The sequence below is a fragment of the Zootoca vivipara genome, chromosome 5 (genome assembly GCF_963506605.1).
Source record: "Zootoca vivipara chromosome 5, rZooViv1.1, whole genome shotgun sequence".
Taxonomy (NCBI): Eukaryota; Metazoa; Chordata; class Lepidosauria; order Squamata; family Lacertidae; genus Zootoca; species Zootoca vivipara.
In genome coordinates this window covers 6,609,205-6,635,918 of record NC_083280.1, presented here as the reverse complement: position 1 = coordinate 6,635,918, position 26,714 = coordinate 6,609,205, and the positions used below count along the sequence as shown (strand labels likewise).

Below are 26,714 nucleotides of genomic sequence, written 5' to 3'. Positions count from 1 at the left end.
ATGCTAGTGTTAAAGAAGATTATATAATTACCATTCAGAGTGTTGAGAACGCGTAAAGGTAAAGGGACCCCTGACCATTAGGTCCAGTCGTGACCGACTCTGGGGTTGCGCGCTCATCTCGCATTATTGGCCGAGGGAGCCGGTGTTCAGCTTCCAGGTCATGTGGCCAGCATGACAAAGCTGCTTCTGGCAAACCAGAGCAGCACACGGAAACGCCGTTTACCTTCCCGCTGTAGCGATCCCTATTTATCTACTTGCACTTTGACGTGCTTTCGAACTGCTAGGTTGGCAGGAGCTGGGACCGAGCAACGGGAGCTCACCCCGTCACAGGGATTCGAACATAGCTGCCAAGTTTTCGCTTTTCTCGCGAGGAAGCCTATTCAGCATAAGGGAAAATCCCTGTAAAAAAGGGATAACTTGGCAGCTATGGATTCGAACTGCCGACCTTCTGATCAGCAAGCCCTAAGCTCTGTGGTTTAACCCACAGCGCCACCTGCGTCCCTTTTTGAGAACGCATAAAGGAAGATAAATAAATTGTATTGAAGGAAATACGATTTGAAACTATGATTGATGATTATATGGTTAGATAAAGGAAGAATAACTCTCCTTAAATAACTGGGAAAATGTTATAGTTAAATGAAAATCTAAGTAGGAAATGAAATATGCACAGCCAGTGGAAACTGAGGAAAGGATTGAAAATTAACAGAAATGAAGAAAAAGTATGTTATTGTTTCTTTTCTCTCATTCCTTTGCTGCTAACATCTTGAACAGGGAGTGGGTGAGAATCCACTTTTACATTTGTTGTAAATACAAATTAATTTTCTGTCAATTTCTTAATTTTTTTTAAAAATCAATAAAAATTAATTGGCACAAGAATTGCAGTCCACTCTAGAGATCAAAAGAAACCCTCGCTCCCATTGCACAGGGCTCCATCTCTCACCTTGGATATCTGGATGACTTGCCAGGAGGAGAAGTGCCCATTTCAGAGAACTGGTGGTTGTCTCTGTCCCTGCTACAAAGAGGTCAGAAATACACTGAGCCAAGTTTTCTTCATCATAGGTGGACTCTGGGTCGTTTTTGCTCTGGTTTTAAAAACGGGGTGACATTTCATTGACATGCATTACAATCTGTCCTTCAGCACTTATTATTTTATCTTACGCCCTCTGCTCCTATTAGCAAACCACCAACACATGCTTCATGAGGGGTGGGGTGCCCTCTTACACTGCCTGGGGTGAAATAGGAAGGTGCCGCCTCCACTGCCCTTCTGTCACTGCCACTGCCACCTCCCTTACTTTGGTCACACAGCAGTGCCCACAATGTGGCAACAACAACAGTGAGGTGAGTGAGATCTTGCAAACTTTTGGTGAGATCTTGCAGGAAGCTGCCACCACTCCACTTCTCCACTAGCGGCTGGCTAGGCAACACACCCACAGGGATGCCTCCTGTTGGCATTCCACTGCCCAAGGCAGCTACCTCTGCCTGCCTCATCATGGGTGGGCCAGCCCTGTGCTTCGTAGCTGGTTGTGACAAGAGATCCATGCACACATTCCTGTGTACACAGCAGTAGCTGCTGGTGCTGCATTTGAGGATCTGTGGGTTGGGGTAATAAGCCAACACTGGCAGGTGAAGAGGTATCCAATAGACTCTCTCTGGGAGCAGATATTCAAAATGTGCATTAAAGGTAAAGGTACAGGGACCCCAGACCATTAGGTCTAGTCGCGGACAACTCTGGGGTTGCGGCGCTCATCTCACTTTATTGGCCGAGGGAGCTGGCGTACAGCTTCCGGGTCATGTGGCCAGCATGACTAAGCCGCTTCTGGCGAACCAGAGCAGCGCACGGAAATGGTGTTTACCTTCCCGCTGTGCGGTACCTATTTATCTACATGCACTTTGATGTGCTTTCGAACTGCTAGGTTGGCAGGAGCTGGGACCGAGCAAAGAGAGCTCCCTCCGTTGCGGGGATTCACATTACTTACCACTAAATATATTTAACCATTCTTTAGTCACCACAGAGTGTTCAAAAATTGTTCAAAGAAGGCAAGATGAAAATATATTTTGACCTGTCTAGTGAAGGAATAAATGAGGCAGTAGTTTGAAGTCATATTTAGTTTAGGAACATTTTCTTTAGGATTTGTTTGTTCCCCTGCTGATGAAAGTGAGGAGTGATTTTTCCCTTTTGCTTTGCATTGTAATGTGTAATGAAACATCTGCCACCATCCACTTGGTGAGTTGGCCATTCATACTATTTGGTCATCCTTACTGTTTGGGCACCATGGGCAACATTTCAGTGGTGAGCATGTTCCCATGAGGAATAACAGGGGTTTTCAAACGTTCTTGCCCACTGCGCTGTTGGATCCATCTCCAGTGCCCACATCCCTAATAAAAAACATTATTCAGAATAGTGGTTTGCACAACTCACTAAGAAAATAATAACCCAATAAATTTGGGGGAAAGTAAATCAATGTCATTTTCAACTGAGATTCAGGAAAAAAATATTGGTGTCCTTGGAAGAGCTTAGTATTCACTTATAACAGGGAATATAATGATTCCTTGTATGAGCGTCATTCGGCTTCAAAGCAGATACTTACTTTCTCTATCTGAAGCAGATAGAAATCAATGACATCCTGTGGCTCATGCAGAGACTGATTCTCCTTATGCTTCTTTATCTCCTCCTTTGCAAATGAAAGCACCATCTCTGTGTAGGACAAGGCCTTCTTGTGGGGCCCTGGGAGATGTTTCATGAGCCACGGGAAAAGTTCATACAGCTAAAGGAAAGATAGCAATAATGCTGCCATTACCATGAGGAAGCTTGGCCATACAGTTCATGAGTCATTTAATTTGGAATTTGCTGCCAAGGAGTGTGGTGGAGTCTCCTTCTTTGGAGGTCTTTAAGCAGAGGCTTGACATGCATATGTCAAGAATGCTTTGATGGTGTTTCCTGCTTGGCAGGGGGTTGGACTGGATGGCACTTGTGGTCTCTTCTAGCTCTATGATTCTATGATTCTCATTTGAATTAGTATTTAAAACATGGCCCGGATTATTCTTCAGAGCTAGCACATTAGTTTGAGTCTCACTGAGAAGAAGGTAGGTGTCTGCAGCTTCTCCTGAATCCCACAGTGACTGGTTCTGGGAAATATCTCTTGCCAAATATGTGAAAGAAAACTAGGGGTCAAAGTATTTTTCTAGCTCCCAGGCTTCATTCCAAAACGGGGCACAATCCCAGGTCATTTGTTGGGAGGGGGGCTGGAGAATACGGATGGGGAGACATTTCATAGAATCATAGAATCATAGAGTTGGAAGAGACCACAAGGGCCATCCAGTCCAACCCCCTGCCAAGCAGGAAACACCATCAAAGCATTCTTGACATATGCCTGTCAAGCCTCTGCTTAAAGACCTCCAAAGAAGGAGACTCCACCACACTCCTTGGCAGCAAATTCCACATTTAAAACTGAATTTGCCTAATTTGCAAATTGAAACACAGCCATCCTTTGAAATGTGCAGTTCTCCAAATCTCGCAATGCAGTTTTTAAATTTATCTTTCTTTCTTTTATTTTATTTTATTTATTAAATTCCCCAGTTCCCCAGTCAAGTAATGCCCATCTCTTCCTTCAAAAAATTAAACCTTTAAGAAGGGAGCGTTTCCTATTTCCTAGTTTTCTCATTAAAGATAAATTACAGTGGTACCTCTGGTTAAGAACTTAATTCGTTCTGGAGGCATAGCTGCCAAGTATCCCGTTTTCCCCGGGAAATCCCTGTTTTTCCAGCTGTTCCTGGCTGAAAAAACAGATTTTTTTGTTTTTTCCCTGTTTATTCTGGCGCAACGGCCATTTTGGAACTGGGCGGAGCATGCTCAGAAGCGACTTTTGATGCTGCTCTGCCCAGTTCCAAAATGGCTGCAGTGCGACTTCTGGCACGGTGGCCATTTTGGAACTGGGCAAAGCAGCAACAAAAGTCACTTCTGAGCATGCTCCACCCAGTTCCAAAATGGCGGCAGCGCTACTTCCGGTCTGCTATTTCTGGCCCGGTCCCTTATTTCTCTGACAGCAACTTGGCAGGTATGTCTGGAGGTCCATTCTTAACCTGAAACTGTTCTTAACCTGAGGTACTACTTTAGCTAATGGGGCCTCCCGCTGCTGCCACACGATTTCTGTTCTCATCCTGAAGCAAATTTCTTAACCCGAGGTACTATTTCTGGGTCAGCGGAGTCAGTAACCTGAAGCATCTGTAACCTGAAGCGTCTGTAACCCGAGGTACCACTGTACTTACATTTTCTGAATATACCTCTGTAGCAAACACTTTGGAGGTTGGGTGTTTTCCGTTGCCTTTCCTTAGAAGAACTTTGTTCCCAATAACAAAGAATATTAAATAATACAAATACATATCCTGGGTTTGCATCATGGCAATTCGAGGTGAGAGGGTGGAGAAAAGAGCCGATCGCCATATAAATAAATGCTAGCCAAGAGATCTCAGAGTAATGAGAAGGAGGAGGCAAGGAAGAGGCAGGAGAGAGAGAAGGGGGAGGCAATCGCTAATTCATTTCTGCATACCGAGGTTTGAAGGGGACATTTCAAGAAGAAGAATGTGGTGAATTTGACAAGGCTCTGGGTGAAATTGATCAGGAGGAGGAAGGCAAAGCATGCCTCTCAACACAGTTCCGCTTGAGATTTTGTTTGGCAGGTAAAAAAATCTTATTTTAACAGAAGCTGGTGAGGGAGGGATGTGGAGCACAGCAGGGTGGGAAGGAGAAGTGTTAAAGTTTGCCTTTTGGTGGCTCCTTGCAGCCAGCAGAAGAAAATGGGACAGAGAAACACATTATAGTAAAGAAAGAGAAAGGAAAGAGGGGAAATCATCTGATGCCTTGCCTTCTCACGGCTCCAACATCATGAGGGAGCCTGTCATAGTAGCATCTGGTCATGTCCAGGGCAACAGGCTGCATGGCTCTGCCCACGCTATGCCATAGTGTAATTCCCTTCCTGAGAGAATAATTTTGTTGATGACTTGTTCTGAAGGCCATTGTCCCATTTCTATCCTGTCTTTCCTCCCAAGAGTCCCAATTGGTGGACATAGCCTCATTACTCTCTCTTTTATATTCATGGTAAGAAATTGATTAGGCTGTTAAAATAGCCCTTATCTCAGATTAGATTTAAACCTAGTCTCACTTCTCCAACACTCTATCCTCTATCATAATGGATTCCAGAATGCTGAGTGGGGAATATAAGGTCCCCGGGAGACCTCTCTGAATCAGCAGGAATGAAAACGACTACTCACAGCATGAACGATGCTTCCTAGAAATTTTAGGGAAAAATCCATGGCTTCTATCAGCTTCTGGAACCTTTCATCTTCAAGATCAAACCGATGCCCAAAAGCCAGAGCACATATCACGTTGGAGACTGAATTAGCGATGGGCATGGAGGGGTCTAGTGGTTGACCTGCAAAATAAAGTTATACTAATGTGAGTTCAGCTGCTCCTGTTCATACTGAGAGTGGGATTTCATGGTGGCCAAGAGAAACTGCTGGGATCTCCATTTGGAACAAAGAAAAACATATCACATTCCTTTCTAAAATGGACAGAGGTAGTACACAAATATATCTTCATATGCCAGCTCAGCACCATCACCCTTCATCACATACCCTTTGAACGTGCAAAAACCTCCACGAGTTGATGGGCCTCCTCTGCTATTTGGTGCTCCATGCCTTTCTTCCCCAGCCCCAGCTTCCGCATAGTAACTATTCCAAACCGTCTCTGTTGCCTCCAGGTGTGACCATTTGATAATGCAATACCTATGAAAAATCAGTGAGAAATTCTTCCTTACAGAAATTAATGTTACAATTAAGTTACCAGCCAAGAAGAAACTTTGTTTACTGAAGTTCATGCCCTGGAATGTGCAAGCTATTCAGTATCTCCGAGGCAAACAATTTCAAGACGATGCAAAGTCTGTCTCAGTGTATTTCGCAGGTATCCCTGCAATATAGGCCAGCACTGTTTGCTTCACACAATGCCTAACAGAATCTCACTTTCTATTTCCTGTTGTCATTCAGAAATTCATTTGTTATTCACCCAAACGTTTTGGCTGGATAATAGAACAGAAATCAGGTGGTCCCAGAAGTTCCTGCGTAAAATGAGAGATTTCTGGACAGCTCTGCCAATTTCTGCCATAAAGACTGAACCTGCAGATATCACATGAGTTTTCTCATAACAGTAAACACCTGCTGTTATTTTCAGTCACAACCCCAATTAAGCTAAGTTTTCCACACTGTTTTTAAAGATATAATTTGGCTGATGTGTGATGTATTTTTCTACTGGCCAAGCCAGAATGGTATTTTATTGAGGATGTATTCTGCAGCATATTCTTGACATGACAGTAGTACATTGATGGTCAATTTATTCTGCTTTGTTAGTTCTGTGATGCTTCCTGAATGCTACCACATTATTACTCTGTGGGGAAGCTATAAAATAGTGAAAGCAGGGCAATACTGTACAATACTGTACAAATGTAAAGTTTGTGCATTTGAGGTTTTCATCAGGAAGTTAAGCGATATGGCTGAATAGAAATTAGCCAGTATGACAACCTCAAATTCTTTGCAGGCACAATTGAAAATGGAGTTGGGTATAACCGCCTTGAAAGTATTGAGCACAAATCATTATGAATGGTCAATACAAAGTTTACTGGAGGGCACCTAAGCTAGCTTGCCATATGTTGGGTTAAAAGTCTGATCAGAAGTCGGCAAATGTGTCCTCTTTTTTGCTCTTCCAAATATGGCAACCCTAGCCTCTTAATAAGATGGTGTCTGCAGAAGACCATCACCTGTGGAGTATGGTGATTGATGATATATAAAGGGAATGAGATGGTCTTACAGGTATCTTGATCCCAAGTTGTATAGGCCTTTCTACACCAAAACCACCTCCTTGAACTTATCCCAGTAGCTAATTGGCAGCCAGTGGAATTTTTTCAACAGTGGCTAAAATGTTGGCTATATCCTGCCCACATGAACAATTGATCCACTGCATTTTTCACCCCAACTAACCTCAAGGGCAGCCCCAAATACAGCACATTGCAGTAATCCAGCCTGGAGGTTGCCACACATGGATGACAGTAAGGCTCTGCTGGTCCAGAAATTACCTTAGCTATCTTACTAGCCAAAGCTGCCTTGCCTGATGAAGGTGGTAGACGGCCTTGAGATCATCTGGGCCTCGAGCAACAAAGATGGATCCAGGAGGACCTCTAGACTATGAGCCGGTTCTCTCTGGCGAAGTACAGCCCTATCCATAGCAGGCAAGTGATCAATTATCTAGAGAACCACCCACCTAACATGCCTCCATTTCCACCAGGATTCAGACTCACTTTATTGGTCCTCATTTAACCCACCACCTTATCCAGCCCATCCAGGGCTTGCATGGGTTTGCCCGATTCAGATGTTACAGAGTAATAGAGCTGAACGTCATCAGTGTGTTGACGACATCTTGCCCCAAATCTGCTAATCACTGCTGCCAAAGGCTTCATGTAGAAGTTAAACAGCATTGGGGACCAAATGGTACCCTGTGAGAAACCAGAGCATAACCGCCAAGGGGTTGAAATACCATCACCCAGTTCTATTCTATGAAACTGACCTGGAGAGAGGATCAGAACCACTGTGCAAAATAGAATCATAGAATCATAGAATCATAGAATCATAGAGTTGGAAGAGACCACGAGGGCCATCCAGTCCAACCCCCTGCCAAGCAGGAAACACAATCAAAGCATTCTTGACATATGGTTGTCAAGCCTCTGCTTAAAGACCCCCAAAGAAGGAGACTCCACCACACTCCTTGGTAGCAAATTCCACTGCCGAACAGCTCTTACTGTCAGGAAGTTCTTCCTAATGTTTAGGTGGAATCTTCTTTCTTGAAGTTTTAATCCATTGCTCCGTGTCCGCTTCTCTGGAGCAACAGAAAACAATCCTTCTCCTTCCTCCATATGACATCCTTTCATATATTTGAAGGAAGGAGAAGGATTGTTTTCTGTTGCTCCAGAGAAGCGGACACGGAGCAGTGGATTAAAACTTCAAGAAAGAAGATTCCACCTAAACATTAGGAAGAACTTCCTGACAGTAAGAGCTGTTCGGCAGTATTGCCAGTGAGAATTGCCAGTGAGCAGCCTCTCTGTTCCGAGGAGGTGGCTAAGAGTGAACTGGGTGCCAAGCTGGCACCAACAATGTCTCCTTCATTAAGGACATGGAGATGCCAGGGATGAACACACCTTGCAAGCCCAACCCATTTGAAGGAGTGCCCACTTGCTTCCCATTCCTTGGACTCCAGTCACCCACCTCAATCTTCAAAAGGAAGTGGGGGGGGGACTTACCACTAGTTGGATCAACATCTTAGCAGTGTTTCCCAACCTTGTGCCTCCAGCTGTTTTTGGACTACAACTCCCATCATCCCTAGCTAGCAAGACCAGTGGTCAGGAATGATGGGAATTGTAGTCCGAAAACAGCTGGAGGCACAAGGTTGGGAAACACTGATCTTAGCTAGCATTTAGCTGTGTGTCTATTACCTCTTATTATACTTGTTACACCTTGTAAGCTGTGCCTTGGCAATGTACTGATCTGATGTAGACATCAAAGCCATCAGCAGAAAGAGCGGAGAGTTCAAGCAACTGGAAACAAGCTTCTACCTGCAGTTCAATCTAACCACAGTGCAGTACAATTCTGACTTCCATAAAGCACTTGTTAGAGTAGACTAATGGAAATTAATAGACCCACATTAGCCATGCCCATTAATTTCAGTGGGTCTTCTCTGATAAGAACTGGCACTGCATAGAACCCCTTTCCTGTTGAGTACAACATTAATAGAAAACCTTTGTTCTCTTTTTCCAGACAGCCACTTAAATGTTTTCTTCGGGGAAAGTACCAGCAGAATTTCTCGTTCTTCACTACTTACCCTTTCCTTTTGCTATATCCATAAGGAAAGGAGTCTGTGGTCGATCGTCGAATTCTTCAGAGTGGTCAATGAGCACTTCTTTCACTGCTTGGAATCCAGACAGTATTATGAAGGGTTGATATCCTGCCCAAATGGTGTAAATGTTTCCATACTGCTTTGCCATCTACCATTTGGGTCAAAAGAGAGAAGAGGAATACTATGTTCAGATAGTTATTTCAACTTAATATGTGAGCTTCAGCCTTCCTCACCTCTGCAGGATCTCACTATGTTCTCTTCTCTTGCCATCATCTCCTTTTCTTTCTTTCTTTCTTTCTTTCTTTCTTTCTTTCTTTCTTTCTTTCCTTCATTCCAACCCCTTTGTTTTACTCCCTCCTGCCTGTGTTTTCCCTGCATGGGATCAGAGCAGCAGAGAGGCACTTCATAGTCTCCAGCCATCTGGTGACAGGCAAGTAGATGAGCCAGTCATTGCCAGAGGCTTCTTCTTCATCATCATCATCATCATCATCATCATCATCATAAAAACATTTTCTGCAGGGATGTGGAAACTGTAGCCCACCAGATGCTGTAAAGCTGCAACTCCCATCATCCCTGACCATTGGCCATACTGGTTGGGGCAGGTGGGCATTGTAGTCTGGAGCACATCAGGTTGGTATAAGCTTGGCTAGAGCACTGGGTCAGGTTTATGACCCACGGTGGGTCACAGCAGCAGAGGCGTAGCAAGGTAAGGTCGTACCTGATGTGGAATTTCTTTTGTCACCCACACATTGAAATTTTTAGGGAAATTTAGGCAGGGTAGTCCAAAGTTGTTGAGCCACTATACAAATATGTGGTGAGGAAATAAAAAGAGGATGGAATTAAGTGGTAAGGAATTAAGAAATACATGTCTGAGTAATTTGGCTTATAAATGTATTAAACACTAGCCCAAAAGTAGAAAACGCAGGATGTACCGACTATTGAAGAGTGGCAGACAAAAATGATGGACTATGCTGAACTGGCAAAGTTGACCTGTGAGATCCGAAACCAGGGAGAGACAAAGTTCCAGAGAGAATGGAGTAAATTCATTGATTATATGGAGAAAAACTGTACAAGTTTAAAGACACTTGCAGGACTGAAATTAATCCTACGAAATTGAACTGAGTTTGCAAAAAACTGCGAGATAAGAGTAAAATAACAAAGCCGTATGGAGGGAGGGAGGGAAGTCACAGCTCGGCGGAGCAAAAGGAGATTAGATGAGAAATATATGGTGGAATTAATAAGTTTTATTTTTGTGTATGTTTGTGTGTATGTGTGTTTTGTTTAATTGGAAAATTGAATAAAAATTATTATTATTGTGTGTGTGTGTGTGTGTGTGTGTGTGTATTAAACAAACAAACAAACAAAATAAAATATTGTCTCGTGTCTTTCCACATATGAGCTACAAAAGTCCCATGGCTTTCCTGGGAATGATCTCCTGCTACACTGCCAGGTGAACTTGTTGTCCATTAATCTGTTAGAAGAGGAGAAGTGCATAGCATTCTAGGCCATGTTGCATCATACATGGAAAGAGTGGGAGGACAAACTCCAGAGTATATTGCAATAAACTATTTCATTAGCTCAGCTGCTTGTTTTGTGCAGTGTCTTTCAGAGATAAGTGTCCTTCATCTGGCAGATACAAACAACACACATAATAATATAGAAACTAATATGAAAGTATTGCAAACATGCACTGGATTATGGAGAAAGCTAAAGAGTTCCAGAAAAACATCTACTTCTGCTTCATTGACTACGCAGAAGCATTTGATTGTGTCGACCACAGCAAACCATAGCTGCCAAGTTATCCCTTTTTTTAAGGGATTTTCCATTATGCTGAATAGGCTTCCTCGCGAGAAAAGGGAAAACTTGGCAGCTATGCAGCAAACTATGGCAAGTTCTTAAAGGAATGGGAGTGCCTGATCATCTCATCTGTCTCCTGAGAAATCTCTATGTGGGACAAGAAGCTACAGTTAGAACTGGACATGGAATAACTGATTGGTTCAAAATTGGGAAAGGAGTATGACAAGGCTGTATATTGTCTCCCTGCTTATTTAACTTATATGCAGGATTCATCATGCGAAAGGCTGGGCTGGGTGAATCCCAAACTGGAATTAAGATTGCCAGAAGAAATATCAACAACCTCAGATATGCAGATGACACAACCTTGATGGCAGAAAGTGAGGAAGAATTAAAGAACCTTTTAATGAAGATGAAATCCTGTGCATCCTTCCTGTCTCAGTGCCATTAGTCTCACAGCTGCAGCTGGTGCTTTGAAATGACTCTCTGATGCTGATTTCACAGAACTGACCTTTTGCTCTTGCTGGGAGTGTTACCTGGAGATTAGCATTTACTGCAGAGATGCAATTTGCTATATTAGTCTTTGAATGGCTTTTTTTTTAAGTGTTTGCATTTCCAATGAACAAGATGAAGACTTTTTCAGGCTTAACAGCTGGAATAGCATATGCAGGTCTGTATCTGTTGAAGTGTTGCCATGAATGCAGAGTAATCTTTGTGCTCACTCTTTTAAAAATGCATTTTCTTATGTGTTTGTGGTCAGTGCTGTGGGTTTATATATATATATATAATGTTCATATACACCAGAAGTGATGGCTCTAGAAGATTTGAAAGAAGGGAGGTAAAGATTTTTCATGTTAATTCTCTGATTGGTTATAAACATACGCTGAGGAAGCACATAACATGTAACAGTATACTCAGTGGTGTACGAAGAGGGGGGCGGAGGGGGCGGATCACCCCAGGTGCCACCATGGGGGGGTGACAAGATGGGCCGCTGCCTCCCCCCAGCTGTGGAGCGGTCAGTATGGGTGCCGCTCGCGGCATCGGTACGAGCTGCAACTCGCGCACGGCGTCCATGCGCCCCTCGGCGTATCGTCCCAGGTGACAAAGAGGGTTTTCCGCAACTGAGTATACAACAACTTATCTTTTCAATTGTGATATAGAAAAAATAGGTGTGGTTGGCTTTTGCTGCCCAACTCCCCAAGGGACTGAGTCCCCTAAGTCTATGATGGGTAAGAGATGAATGGATGGAGGCAGGATGCCGTGAAAGCAAGGCAGATATTTATTTTTTTCATTGCAACAGAGTTCCCTCCACTCCTTGTAAGGAGACAAGATTGACCAGAACCAAAAAGAAACATCTCTTTTATGGATTTGCATTTTGGCATGCAGAAGGAGGACATGCCCTCTGTTGTTGTTGTTGTTTAGTCGTTTAGTCGTGTCCGACTCTTCGTGACCCCATGGACCATAGAACGCCAGGCACTCCTGTCTTGCACTGCCTCCCGCAGTTTGGTCAAACTCATGTTCGTAGCTTTGAGAACACTGTCCAACCATCTTGTCCTCTGACGTCCCCTTCTCCTAGTGCCCTCAATCTTTCCCAACATCAGGGTCTTTTCCAACGATTCTTCTCTTCTCATGAGGTGGCCAAAGTATTGGAGTCTCAGCTTCACGATCTGTCCTTCCAGGGAGCACTCAGGGCTGATTTCCTTAAGAATGGATAGGTTTGATCTTCTTGCAGTCCATGGGACTCTCAAGAGTCTCCTCCAGCACCATAATTCAAAAGCATCAATTCTTCGGCGATCAGCCTTCTTTATGGTCCAGCTCTCACTTCCATACATCACTACTGGGAAAACCATAGCTTTAACTATACGGACCTTTGTCGGCAAGGTGATGTCTCTGCTTTTTAAGATGCTGTCTAGGTTTGTCATTGCTTTTCTCCCAAGAAGCAGGCGTCTTTTAATTTCGTGACTGCTGTCACCATCTGCAGTGATCAAGGAGCCCAAGAAGGTAAAATCTCTCACTGCCTCCATTTCTTCCCCTTCTATTTGCCAGGAGGTGATGGGACCAGTGGCCATGATCTTGGTTTTTTTGATGTTGAGCTTCAGACCATATTTTGCGCTCTCCTCTTTCACCCTCATTAAAAGGTTCTTTAATTCCTCCTCGCTTTCTGCCATCAAGGTTGTGTCATCTGCATATCTGAGGTTGTTGATATTTCTTCCGGCAATCTTAATTCCGGCTTGGGATTCATCTAGTCCAGCCTTTCGCATGATGAATTCTGCATATAAGTTAAATAAGCAGGGAGACAATATACAACCTTGTCGTACTCCTTTCCCAATTTTGAACCACTCAGTTGTTCCATATCCAGTTCTAACTGTAGCTTCTTGTCCCACATAGAGATTTCTCAGGAGACAGATGAGGTGATCAGGCACTCCCATTTCTTTAAGAACTTGCCATAGTTTGCTGTGGTCGACATGCAAACTATGCCCTCTACACAGTCAGAAATTGCATTACACACAAGGTGGGGTTACTGTGGCTCAGGCAAGCCAAGATGTGATATTCCTGAGTATTTAGCAAGTTTTACATAGTTCCAGACACAGTTTACACAAAACATTAGCATTTGATAAGACAATGTGGATGCCCGTCAGACATTCCTCAATGCAGAGCATCTGGGCAAACAATGACAATTAATACAAAGGAGGTTCATTGATATAGGAGAGGAATCCCTTCAGGAACATCTCTTGACTGCTATCTGCCTACATGTTCTCAAGCAAGGGGGATTAAGGAGGCAGAGGAAATATTGAGATTCTTTAGGAGAGCCAAGATGGCTTTGGGATTGCTCTCCTGTACTATTTTAGACATGTGGTTTATATACTTACGTATGTGTGTTTACCTTGTGCAATTATCAACATTTATTCTATATTTTAGACTTTAGAATTCCTATTTGTTGTTTAGTCGTTTAGTCGTGCCCGACTCTTCGTGACCCCATGGACCATAGCACGCCAGGCACTCCTGTCTTGCACTGCCTCCCGTAGTTTGGTCAAACTCATGTTCGTAGCTTCGAGAACACTGTCCAACCAGACAGTGGTTGGACAGTAGAATTCCTATAACAATAGAATTCCTATAACAATTGGTAATTTTTGAATGCACATTTTCAACTTTTGTATGGTTTTATACTAACACCCTTGTATGTAACATAGCAGCAGTGCCTGGAATGAACAAATTCAGATTACCTAGTTCACTGATTTTATTCAAAAATAAATGAATTGTTTATTTTGTAGAATTTTTCATTTATTAAATTTTTATTTAGCCACCTTTTACTTGACATTACTACACATGAAAATAGTTCATAAAAATTCTGTGTGACCTGAATATGAATGACGTTTCTCTCGCAATGGAACCTTGGGTGATTTTTAATTAAATCCAGTTTCAGTAAATGTTTCATCACACTTTATTCTGTGCTTGATTGTAGCCATGACATTTCCTGTTTTAATCCTTACTATTCTTTAAGCTTAAATATCATAATTGTGAAGGGAAATAGGTAAAACAATTGTTCATATTAGACTGAGTTAGAAATAAGTACCTTAATTAAAGTATCATCATGAAGCTTCACCCCAATCCGCCACAGGCCTCCAATGAGAGGAAGCTGGAGAGGTCCAGGAGGATAGTGCCTGTTTGACCAGAGTTGTTTCAGGAAGCGCAGAATCAGAAGAACCACCAGCAGAACTATTAAAAATGCCCCTATTTCCATCCTTCCCTTGCTTTCTCTCTTTCTCCTTGATACTTTTTGGGATTCCTGGTTAGGTTCAGCTCTCTTTCTCTAAGGAGTTTTTGCTTTCCTCAGAGAAATCGACATTTCTCTCTCTTTATATACTCTCTCATTAAAAAGAAATAAGCGACAAGTGTTCTGACATCATATCCAAGTAGCCTTGGAATGTGATCCCAAGTCATGTGCCACAGTCAAACCCTTTAATCATTCTTACATGTGTGACTCAGATGAGAGGAAGTCTGATTAATTGTTGTTGTTTAGTTGTTTAGTCATGTCCGACTCTTCTTGACCCCAGGGACCAGAGCACGCCAGACACTCCTGTCTTCCACTGCCTCCCGCAGTTTGGTCAGACTCATGTTGGTAGCTTTGAGAACACTGTCCAACCATCTCGTCCTCTGTCGTCCCCAACATCAGGGTCTTTTCCAGGGAGTCTTCTCTTCTCATGAGGTGGCCAAAGTATTGGAGCCTCAGCTTCACGATCTGTCCTTCCAGTGAGCGCTCAGGGCTGATTTCCTTCAGATTGGATAGGTATGATCTTCTTGCAGTCCATGGGACTCATAGAATCATAGAATCATAGAATCATAGAGTTGGAAGAGACCACAAGGGCCATCCAGTCCAACCCCCTGCCAAGCAGGAAACACCATCAAAGCATTCCTGACAGATGGCTGTCAAGCCTCTGCTTAAAGACCTCCAAAGAAGGAGACTCCACCACACTCCTTGGCAGCAAATTCCACTGCCGAACAGCTCTTACTGTCAGGAAGTTCTTCCTAATGTTTAGGTGGAATCTTCTTTCTTGTAGTTTGAATCCGTTGCTCCGTGTCCGCTTCTCTGGAGCAGCAGAAAACAACCTTTCTCCCTCCTCTATATGACATCCTTTTATATATTTGAACATGGTTATCATATCACCCCTTAACCTTCTCTTCTCCAGGCTAAACATACCCAGCTCCCTAAGCCGTTCCTCATAAGGCATCGTTTCCAGGCCTTTGACCATTTTGGTTGCCCTCTTCTGGACACGTTCCAGCTTGTCAGTATCCTTCTTGAACTGTGGTGCCCAGAACTGGACACAGTACTCCAGGTGAGGTCTGACCAGAGCAGAATACAGTGGTACTATTACTTCCCTTGATCTAGATGCTATACTCCTATTGATGCAGCCCAGAATTGCATTGGCTTTTTTAGCTGCTGCATCACACTGCTGACTCATGTCAAGTTTGTGGTCTACCAAGACTCCTAGATCCTTTTCACATGTACTGCTCTCAAGAGTCTCCTCCAGCACCATAATTCAAAAGCATCAATTCTTCGGTGATCAGCCTTCTTTATGGTCCAGCTCTCACTTCCATACATCACTACTGGGAAAACCATAGCTTTAACTATGTAGACCTTTGTCGGCAAGGCGATGTCTCTGCTTTTTAAGCAGTCTCTGAGGCAGCCTGGCTCCGTGAGGGGGGGGAGAGCCGCGAGGGTGACGCAGCCCCCCAAAAGAGCCCCAGATTGTGCGTTCTCGGGATGAAGAGCTCAGCGGTGCTCCATTTGCGGCCCCTTTACCTCCCGGTAAGTTCGAGAAGAGCCCCGGAGAGAGTAGAGCCAGGCGACGCAGGAGCCATTTTGAGCGTCATTTTTTCCCTCACGGGCTGAAGCTCTGAGCCGGCAGAGGAGAGCGGTGGATTCTTCCTTTAAAGTAAGAATTTGATTATTTGGTAAAGCCTGTGGAAAAAACTTTGATTTGAAAAGAAGAATTGGAGACGGGGCAATTTAAAAAGGAAGTTGATTGCCACCCTCTGAGAGACAGCGAAGCAGTCAATTAGCTCTTAGCTGTCAAAAGGGACGGAAACCTTCAATTTATCAGGAAGTGGACTTAAGAGCTCCTCTGTAGCAGGCACAGGGGAGAGGTTTGATTTAAATTGGATTGCCTGCAAAATAGTGACATTGGCAAAAGAAAGTCCCTCTAAAAGCTGGACCTGAGTCCCTGGATGGTTCAGTGAAAGTATTTGGATTTAATAAAGAATTGGACTTTTATATTGACTAGTGGAAATTATTGATTTGGATTTGGGGATTTTGTGGAATATGTATAAAAAATGGAAGAAGAGTGCACCCAGTTCAGCCTAAAAAATGACGAATTTTGTGTTGGAATTTGATCCCTGCCATTTCCGGTCGCTTAACTCGTTGGATGTGTATGAAATTTGAGATGCAGGAGAAGGACGTCGCCACAGCAACAGCACAAGAACTTGTTTTGCAAAAGATTTTCTCAGTGCTTACAGATATTAAACAGGAACTAAAGGAAAACAAAGAACAGCTGCAAGAGATCAACAGACTATGGAGAGATAGAGACATTATAGAAAATGGAAATGAGGAAGGATTTAACTCGAAAAACAATGAAGAAATGAAAGATGAATTAATACAAATTCTGGAAGAAGAGGAATATGAAGAACACAATACCCCACAAGTGGCAGATGTGGGGCAGGACATAGTTATACTTCAAGGAGACCTCAAAAAAGAGACAGTGGTCAGTGCTGAACTCCCAGTGAGAGGGGGGGTTCAGGGAGGGCACTGGGAAAGGGGAAAAAAGAAATGGTTTCGTGATATAGAGCAAAAAGAGAGTGCAAAGGAAGAGGGGAAGGGTTGGGCAATAGGTGCAGCAAGAAAGGGGCGGCAGAAGCTGTGGAAAGAATATAGGTGTTGGATGTGGGAAAGGGTGGGAGTAGGATGATTATGTAAAGATTATTTTTAATGGATGGATATGTATGGTTTGAATTGGGTACGACAAATGGAATTCAGTGAATTGTCCGGGAGATTCAGTTTCAGAAGTAGGGGGGATGAGTTTAAATAAAATAATTAAAAGGAAGGAGGATAGATTATTTAAGAATCAAAATATATTACATTCCTGGTAAAAAATAATAAGTTAAGAGAAGAAATATTAGATATAAGAATGATAAGTTAGAATTGGATTAAGTTGAGGATTTGGAAGAGTAGAAAATGAATAAATAAATATATGATTATATGTGTAAAGTCATAAATTTAAATGGATGTATTGAAATAATGTGAAAACTGCTTTAATGATAATAATTAGGGAACCCGGGGGGGGGGGGGGAGTTGGGGAAGTCCAAATTTTTATGATAATTGTTAGAATCAAGAGAATTTTTTTCCGTTCATGTTTTTCTTTTTTATCTTTTTTATCTTTTTTATCTTTTTTATATTTTCTTCTTTTTATATTTTCTTCTCTTTTTTCTTTATTGGATGTAAATGTGTAAAATTTGCCTATGATGTTTTTTCTTTTTTTTTATTAATGGGAAATGAATAAAAATTATATTTTATTATTATTATTATTATTATTATTATTATTATTATTATTATTAAGATGCTGTCTAGGTTTGTCATTGCTTTTCTCCCAAGAAGCAGGCATCTTTTAATTTCGTGACTGCTGTCACCATCTGCAGTGATCAGGCCCGGCTCTAGGGATAGTCTCGGTGGCGCAGGGTGCCAGGGCACCAGGCCAGCAGGAGGGCGCTGCACGGCAAAGCCGCGCGGAAGCCATGCTGCGCCCACCTACCAGGGCGGGGGCGCCGGAGCAATCTCCGTGCCACGGCGCCAGGGCGCCCGACCGGCTTGAGACAGCCCTAGCAGTGATCATGGAACCCAAGAAAGTAAAATCTCTCACTGCCTCCATTTTTTCCCCTTCTATTTGCCAGGAGGTGGTGGGACCAGTGGCCATGATCTTAGTTTTTTTTTTTTTTATGTTGAGCTTCAGAGCATATTTTGCGCTCTCCTCTTTCACTCTCATTAAAATCATAGAATCATAGAGTTGGAAGAGACCACAAGGGCCATCCAGTCCAACCCCCTGCCAAGCAGGAAACACCATCAAAGCACCATCAAAGGTTCTTTAATTCCTCCTCACTTTCTGCCATCAAAGTTGCGTCATCAGCATATCTGAGGTTGTTGATATTTCTTCCGGCAATCTTAATTCCGGCTTGGGATTCATCCAGTCCAGACTTTCGCATGAAGAATTCTGCATATAAATTACATAAGTAGGGAGACAACATACAGTGGTACCTCAGTTTAAGTACACAATTGGTTCCGGAAGTCTGTACTTAACCTGAAACGAACTTTCCCATTGAAAGGAAAGTGGATTAATCCATTCCAGACGGGTCTGCGGAGTACTTAAACTGAAAGCACTCAAACCGAAACGTACTTAAACCGAGGTATGGCTGTACAGCCTTGTCGTACTCCTTTCCCAATTTTGAACCAATCAGTTATTCCATATCCAGTTCTAACTGTAGCTTCTTGTCCCACATAGAGATTTCTCAGGAGACAGATGAGGTGATCAGGCACTCCTATTTCTTTAAGAACTTGCCATAGTTTGCTGTGGTCGACACAGTCAAATGCTTTTGCGTAGTCAATGAAGCAGAAGTAGATGTTTTTCTGGAACTCTCTAGCTTTTAGCTTTCTCCATAATCCAGCGCATGTTTGCAATTTGGTCTCTGGTTCCTCTACCCCTTCAAAATCCAACTTGCACTTCTGGGAGTTCTCGGTCCACATACTGCTTAAGCCTGCCTTGTAGAATTTCAAGCATAACCTTGCTAGCGTGTGAAATGAGCGCATTTGTGTGGTAGTTGAAGCATTCTTTGGCACTGCCCTTCTTTGGGATTGGGATGTAGATGTCAGGTAAAGGCCTACTTATGAGAAGGACCCTTGCAGAGACATGTGCCCAGCTGGCATGTTCTCCCCTTCCTGGGCAATGGTTCAGGAGCTTCATAAGCATTCTCCAGCCCAAACATCACAGCGACTGGTGCCAGAAGACACCAGCACACTTTAGGGATCCGCAGAGGTTGCACAGTAGTGTAACAGAACTCAGTAGCACAGCATGTTTGCTAATCTACTTTATTTACATACAAACACACATGGAGCTCTTCATCATGGCTCTCTCTCTCTAGCTTCACAGACAGCAAAGAGAAAGAACAAAGGAACAACAGTTCCACTTAGGAACACAATAAGACAAACATCCTGCCTACGTCACTTGCACTCTGTGGAATGAAAACACATACAGTCATATGACAGACAACAATCCTATGACTGCAGACGGGGAATGAATCTCTCAACACCCCCCCCCCCCCGATTTATGAACCTTTGGAACTACCAGCAACTTGATTGGCCTTGGGCCTTACCATCGTGCACTTCTGACTAGTCTTGGCGTCATAGCCTTTTTGACTATCAGGAAATTACACAGTTGGCTTTGTTGGGACTTAAACCCTAGCCACGTTCCTCTCTCAGGAAACAATGTTGGCACACATGGCCTCTGGACGTGGTCCAGTTTCCTTCTTCAGGGAAATGGTGTCTACCCTTACAGCCTATGGGCATAGTTTACCGTCTCTTGAGGACAAACTCTGTACCCTTCTCTGGACCGTGAGATTTAAGACATGTGTTGAGCCACTAACCACAGGTACCCATATATTCTGGCGTATAAGACGACTGGGCGTGTAAGACGACCCCCAACTTTTCCAGTTAAAATATAGAGTTTGGGATATACTCGCTGTATTAATAAAACGACCCGGCATATAAGACGACTCCCGACTTTTGAAAAGATTTTCCTGGGTTAAAAAGTAGTCTTATACGCAGGAATATACTGTAAATCTGCAACAGCGTGTTAGTGTTAGTAAACTCTTGAGCATACTTGGTGGGCTTTTCACCCTTTGTAGCTCTTTTTAAGTTGCGCACCTGGCACATGTCCTTCACTGTATCAGTGGAAAATCACCTGAGCATACTTGCTATTTATAACAGTGAAAGCCTTACTATGTAAGTCTCCAGCATAGGGGTGGCCTAGGAAAACACATAGAATTCCTCCCCATCCTGCAGTGCACTCAACATCCCTAGTGAGTAAAATCAATTCCGTATGAGGCTTTAGTACTCTGTTCATGCCTTCATAATCCCAAACCGGAATTAAGATTGTCGGAAGAAATATCAACAACCTCAGATATGCAGATGACACAACCTTGATGGCAGAAAGTGAGGAGGAATTAAAGAACCTTTTAATGAGGGTGAAAGAGGAGAGCACAAAATATGGTCTGAAGCTCAACATCAAAAAAACCAAGATCATGGCCACTGGTCCCATCACCTCCTGGCAAATAGAAGGGGAAGAAATGGAGGCAGTGAGAGATTTTACTTTCTTGGGCTCCATGATCACTGCAGATGGTGACAGCAGTCATGAAATTAAAAGACGCCTGTTTCTTGGAAGAAAAGCAATGACAAACTTAGACAGCATCTTAAAAAGCAGAGACATCACCTTGCCGACAAAGGTCTGTATAGTTAAAGCTATGGTTTTCCCAGTAGTGATGTATGGAAGTGAGAGCTGGACCATAAAGAAGGCTGATTGCCAAAGAATTGATGCTTTTGAATTATGGTGCTGGAGGAGACTCTTGAGAGTCCCATGGACTGCAAGAAGATCAAACCTATCCATTCTTAAGGAAATCAGCCCTGAGTGCTCCCTGGAAGGACAGATCGTGAAGCTGAGGCTCCAATACTTTGGCCACCTCATGAGAAGAGAAGAATCCTTGGAAAAGACCCTGATGTTGGGAAAGATTGAGGGCACAAGGAGAAGGGGACGACAGAGGACGAGATGGTTGGACAGTGTTCTCGAAGCTACCAACATGAGTCTGACCAAACTGCGGGAGGCGGTGCAAGACAGGAGTGCCTGGCGTGCTATGGTCCATGGGGTCACGAAGAGTCGGACACGACTAAACGACTAAACAACAACACATGCCTTCATACCACAGGAAGAATCTATGCTTCCTGCCTCGTGACACCCCAACCCACATGTCAGACCCATCCATTGGTGTCATGGCTTTTTCCGGGTTTGTCACAGTTCCTATCCAGGGGAAAACCTTGCTATGTTTGCTGAGCATTTCGCTCTGTGTGACTTTGGAACCCACATGTCAGACCCTGTCACTGGCATCTTGACTTTTTCCAGGTACACTCTGTCACTGTCAACATCACCATCTCCATTACCAAGAAGGTGCCTCTGTGAGATACCCTTATCTCTTCCCCCCCTTTTGCATTGTTCTGACCACTGGTACACCTGACCATAAATTGTGGCAGACATTTGCACTCTGGGAGCCTCATGCGTACAACCTGCATGAAAAAAAATGGTTAGCAGACATAACATCACATGTCTCTTCAACCATTTCACACACACACACACCCATGTATCACATCACAACATGGTAAAGAACAAGCCATTCACAATGATGCTTTCATTCTTCTGGATGGTGCGTTCTGTTTATGACCTGAAACAGAACAAGCCATGCTGTATCAGGTGGGCTTCATGACCTGGAATGAAAAATACGTTAAACAACAAAACACTTTTCAGTTCCACAGCCCTGGTGCTATGCACCCCAAGGAGTTTGCTCTTCGCTGCCGGTGGCCGTGGCCGTTGCAGCTGGTGTCCAAAAGTCTTTGCCTCTGAACTCAGTCCAAACCTCACAGGACAAAAGTTGCACTGCCTCAACCTTAGCAGTTCCACCTGCTGGTCCTCTGCTGGAACTGAGGTCGTGGGCCTCTGCACATGGGGAATGAATCTCTCAACAGTAGACTGATCTTCTCCAATACTCTGGCCACTGATGAGTTTTCCGAACTTGCTGGCATATTGAGTGTAGCACCTTAACAGCATCATCTTTTAAAATTTTAAATAGTTCAGCTGGAATATCATCACTTCCACTGGCCTTGTTATTAGCAGTGCTTTCTAAGGCCCATTTGACTTCACTCTCCAAGATGTCTGGCTCAAGGTCAGCAACCACACTACCTGGGGTGTACGAGACCTTCCTCCATATCTTTCTGGTATAATTCCTCTGTGTATTCTTGCCACCTCTTCTTGATGTCTTCTGCTTCTGTTAGGTCCTTTCCACTTTTGTCCTTTATTATGGTAATCTTTGTACAAAATGTTCCTTTCATATCTAGGGACCCAGGTGGCGCTGTGGTTAAACCACTGAGCCTAGGGCTTGCTGATCAGAAGGTCGGCGGTTCGAATCCCTGTGATGGGGTGAGCTCCCGTTGCTTGGTCCCAGCTCCTGCCAACCTAGCAGTTCGAAAGCACGTCAAAATGCAAGTAGATAAATAGGAACCGCTACAGCGGGAAGGTAAACGGCGTTTCCATGTGCTGCTCTGGTTTGCCAGAAGCGGCTTTGTCATGCTGGCCACATGACCTGGAAGCTATACGCCGGCTCCCTCGGCCAATAATGCAAGATGAGCGCGCAACCCCAGAGTCGGTCACGACTGGACCTAATGGTCAGGGGTCCCTTTACCTTTACCTTGTACAAAATGTTCCTTTCATATCTCCAATTTTCTTGAACAGATCTCTGGTTTTTCCTATTCTGATGTTTTCCTCTATTTCTTTGCATTGCTCGTTTAAGAAGGCCCTCTTGTCTCTCCTTGCTATTTTTTTTTTATCTGCATTCAATTTCCTGTATCTTTCACTATATCCCTCACATTTTGCCTGCCTTCTCTCCCCCGCTACTTGGACAGCCATTTTGCTTTCTTGCAATTCCTTTTCATTGGGATGGTTTTCGTTGCTGCCTCCTGTATAATGTTACGAGCCTCCATCCATAGTTGTTCAAGCACTCTGTCCACCAAAGCTAATTCCTTAAATCTGATTAATATGAATTGCAATTAGAATTCTGGCTAGTGTAAGACTGATTTCTGCCAGAAACATTGGAAAAAATATGTATCATACATTTATGAAATTAAATTGCATATGGCAAAGGCCCAGTGCAAATGCCCATATGAAGACCTCAGCCAGGACCTCATGGCAATAGCCCTTAATATAGCTATTAATGATAAATTAACATGTGCTATTAAGGTAAGATGGGGAATATGCAGGAGATACGGAAGGTGTTTGTAGAATTTGTGCTGCTAAAACAGAAAGGGGTCAAACTATCATAAGAGGTGTTGAAATTTTGGGAGGTTGGATAGTTACAATGGAATGGTCTTGGGAGTAGGGTGTGTTGAATGGTTTAAGTCTTAAGGTTCCTTATTGTTTCACAAGGTGTGTATCTCATTAAAGGCCAGAGTAAATATAATGACCTAGTTTTACAGCTATGAGGCAGTAAAGCAGGCGCTTTTAAGTTTGTGTTAATTAAGCTCTGTCAGCAATTGGGTATAGTATATTAAGAGCATTGTGTACCTCTCTCAGTACCCAGGTGGGTGGGTCATGTTTTGTAGAGTTAATGTAATTTCTGTTGTTTTTGTAATTAAAACCAAGCGGAAGATATTTTTATGTTCTTTTTGATTACTTCCAAAACGTGTAGTCTCCCCAGCACGCTTTCTGCAGCGCAGTTAAACTGTTGAATTTTCTAACAGGGTGCACATTTTTATTCTTATGTATTTATTATTATCACTTTGTCAAAATAAAAAATAAAATTATTATTTTTTAAAGTAGCAGCCACTGCCCAAGAAAGAGAAATGGCTGTTGCTCAGTGGTAGGACATTTATTGTACATGCAAAAGACCCAGCATCTCAAGGTTGGGTTGGGCATGTTCTCTAAAGAAGAAAGGAGGAGGGAGGAGGGAGGAAGAGGAGGAGGAGGAGGGAGGAGTTTGGGTGAGTTCTGGCACCTATTTTTCTAGAAAAATAGTACTGTGTCCAATCCATGGCATCTCTGGGTACAACTGGGAGACAGTCTCGTCTGAGGTTCTGGATAGCCACAGCCAGTCAGTGTAGATAATACTGAGCTAGATGGAACAATGATCTAATTTGGCATCAGGCCAAATCCTATTTTCAGAATGCTAGGGAGTTATTTTCAAACTGCAATATTAGGTGCTCAGCTAGAATGTATACCACAGATCAGCAAAGGTACCACCAGGGCTCAGAAGGTGCCAGCCAGCATGTTTAATAAGCAACATCAAAGAAGTTATCAGAAGCAAGTAGTATTCCTTCAGAGCATGGAAATCCCATCCAAATGAGAAGAAGAAAAGAGAGCAAAAATTTTGCCACAAGCTTCTCTGGAACCCAAAGGGTACAGTGGGATCCAGGGGGCATAGAAAGGAGTGTAGTAGTGGAAGTCTGGTTCATCTGCCAGAAAACCTCCCACCGCCAATGCAAAGCATCCGCTGCCCAAAGTGCAGTGATTTGGGGGAGGTTTTTTCACCATTTACTGGATTATCCTCAAATTAATTGGGGGAAATGTACTGTACAGGATCACAATTCTTCCCTCCCCCCTTTGTTTTAAAATTTTGCTTTATTGTTCATTTATACCAATGTACAACATGAAATCATAATCGTCTTGTTCAATCAAATAAACATATCGTTGATTACCAAAGTTACATTCAATTTCGACTACCGGTATGTATTTTCTTCATGAACCTGTGACTTCCCATCCTCTCCATACAGCTATCCTTTTAATTACACATATTACATAATTTTGTCATTGTTACTTAATAAACCATCATTGCTATATTAAAGTCTTTTTCCTTCACCAGCATTGATTACAGAAATCATTCAAAGGCTATTACTGTACCATCTTTAGACTATAGCAGCTACTTTCCGGATATTTCTTAAAATTATCCCATTCTAATATGAACTCCTGTATGGGCTTATCTCTAATTCTTTCAGAGAGGGAATCTAACTCTGTGTATTCTCTCAGTTTCAAAAAGCCATTCGGTTCTAGTAGGGATTTTGTTATTTTTCCAGAGATAAGCACTCTCGCGGCAGCGGTTGCATACAAAAAAACTTTTCTTATATCCTTAGGAATATCAGTACCAGTGATGCCCAGTAGGAATGATTCTGGTTTTTAAGGGAAATTTACACTGACCATTTTTTAAAGTTCTAGATGAATATCATTCCAGAACCCTTTAACATTCCTGCAAGTCCACCATATATGAAACATAGTGCCACTGCTTCTCATTCCTGTAGATTTTTGAAAGCTTATGCGGTGTCAAGTACCAGAGATACAGCATTTTTTGCAGGTTTTCTCTTGTGGAATAGCAGGCGGTAAACTTCCAATTTACCTTCCAAAGATTTTCCCATTGGGACATCTCAATGGAATAGCCAAGGTCTTGAGCCCACTCAATCATGGCTGATTTAACCTCCTCCTCCTTAACTTCCCAGTCAACTTCAAATTCACATTATACTCCAGGGTAGGGACTCCTGACCGTTAGGTCCAGTCGCGGAGGACTCTGGGGTTGCGGTGCTCATCTCGCTTTACTGGCCGAGGGAGCCGGCGTACAGCTTCCAGGTCATGTGGCCAGCATGACTAAGCCGCTTCTGGCGAACCAGAGCAGCACACGGAAACGCCATTTACCTTCCCGCCGGAGCGGTACCTATTTATCTACTTGCACTTTGACGTGCTTTCGAACTGCTAGGTTGGCAGGAGCTGGGACTGAGCAACAGGAGCTCACCCTGTCACGGGGATTTAAACTGCCGACCTTCTGATTGGCAAGCCTTAGGCTCTGTGGTTTAACCCACAGCACCAAAATCTTGCTCAAGCAGAAGCAGCATGACCTTTTATCCTAACCCTCCCCCCAAAAAAACCAAGCAACCCAATTACTTCCCAAACAATCATTTAAAAAGGTTTCTCTAAATCTCTGAGCATAGGCAGAGTGCACTGAGTGAAAAGGGAATTGAAAACACCATCTTTGCCCTGGGCATTATATGTATGCTCTAGTGCCCACCCTCAAATCTGGCTAGCATAAAACTTGGTTGTGCCTTAGAATCACACACTTAGAGGTAGAGACGTCATGGTTCCAGAGATCTCATTTTTGGTGTGCAGTCAATACTTGGGAGTGGCTTAAATTCGGACCATTACAGCATTTCTGCAGAATTAGAATCATAGAATCATAGAGTTGGAAGAGACCACAAGGGCCATCCAGTCCAACCCCCTGCCAAGCAGGAAACACCATCAAAGCATTCTTGACATGTGCCTGTCAAGCCTCTGCTTAAAGACCTCCAAAGAAGGAGACTCCACCACACTCCTTGGTAGCAAATTCCATTAAACTATGGAATTTGATCCCAGAAGATGTAGTGATTCCAATCAACTTGGATGGCTCAGAAAGAGAATCAGATAGGTTCATGGAGGGTAAAACTATCAATGGGTACAAACCACAAGGGCTATGTTCTGCCTATGCTGTGGCTAGGGATATGACTTTCTGGAAATTGTAAGTGAGGATATTGCTGTTGCATTCAGTTTCCTGTTTGGAGGCTTTTGGGGGACTAGACGGGGCCTTTCTTGCCTGATCCAGCAGGGTTCCTCTT

The 26,714-nt window shown here is 43.3% G+C and overlaps 1 protein-coding gene across 1 annotated transcript in view; it reads right to left on the bottom strand.

The window, feature by feature from the left end:
* The window catches only part of LOC118093816 (cytochrome P450 2J1), a 50,443-nt gene extending 35,891 nt beyond the window's left edge, over positions 1-14,552 (bottom strand). Inside the window, exons 1-6 of the mRNA XM_060274302.1 lie at positions 14,301-14,552; positions 8,918-9,080; positions 5,632-5,781; positions 5,269-5,429; positions 2,589-2,765; positions 941-1,082 (exon numbers count right to left, since the gene is read on the bottom strand). Coding sequence (XP_060130285.1) covers positions 941-1,082; positions 2,589-2,765; positions 5,269-5,429; positions 5,632-5,781; positions 8,918-9,080; positions 14,301-14,468 — 961 coding nt within the window. The 5' untranslated portion in view covers positions 14,469-14,552. The remainder of the gene's footprint in view (positions 1-940; positions 1,083-2,588; positions 2,766-5,268; positions 5,430-5,631; positions 5,782-8,917; positions 9,081-14,300) is intronic.
* Positions 14,553-26,714: the final 12,162 nt, after the last annotated feature.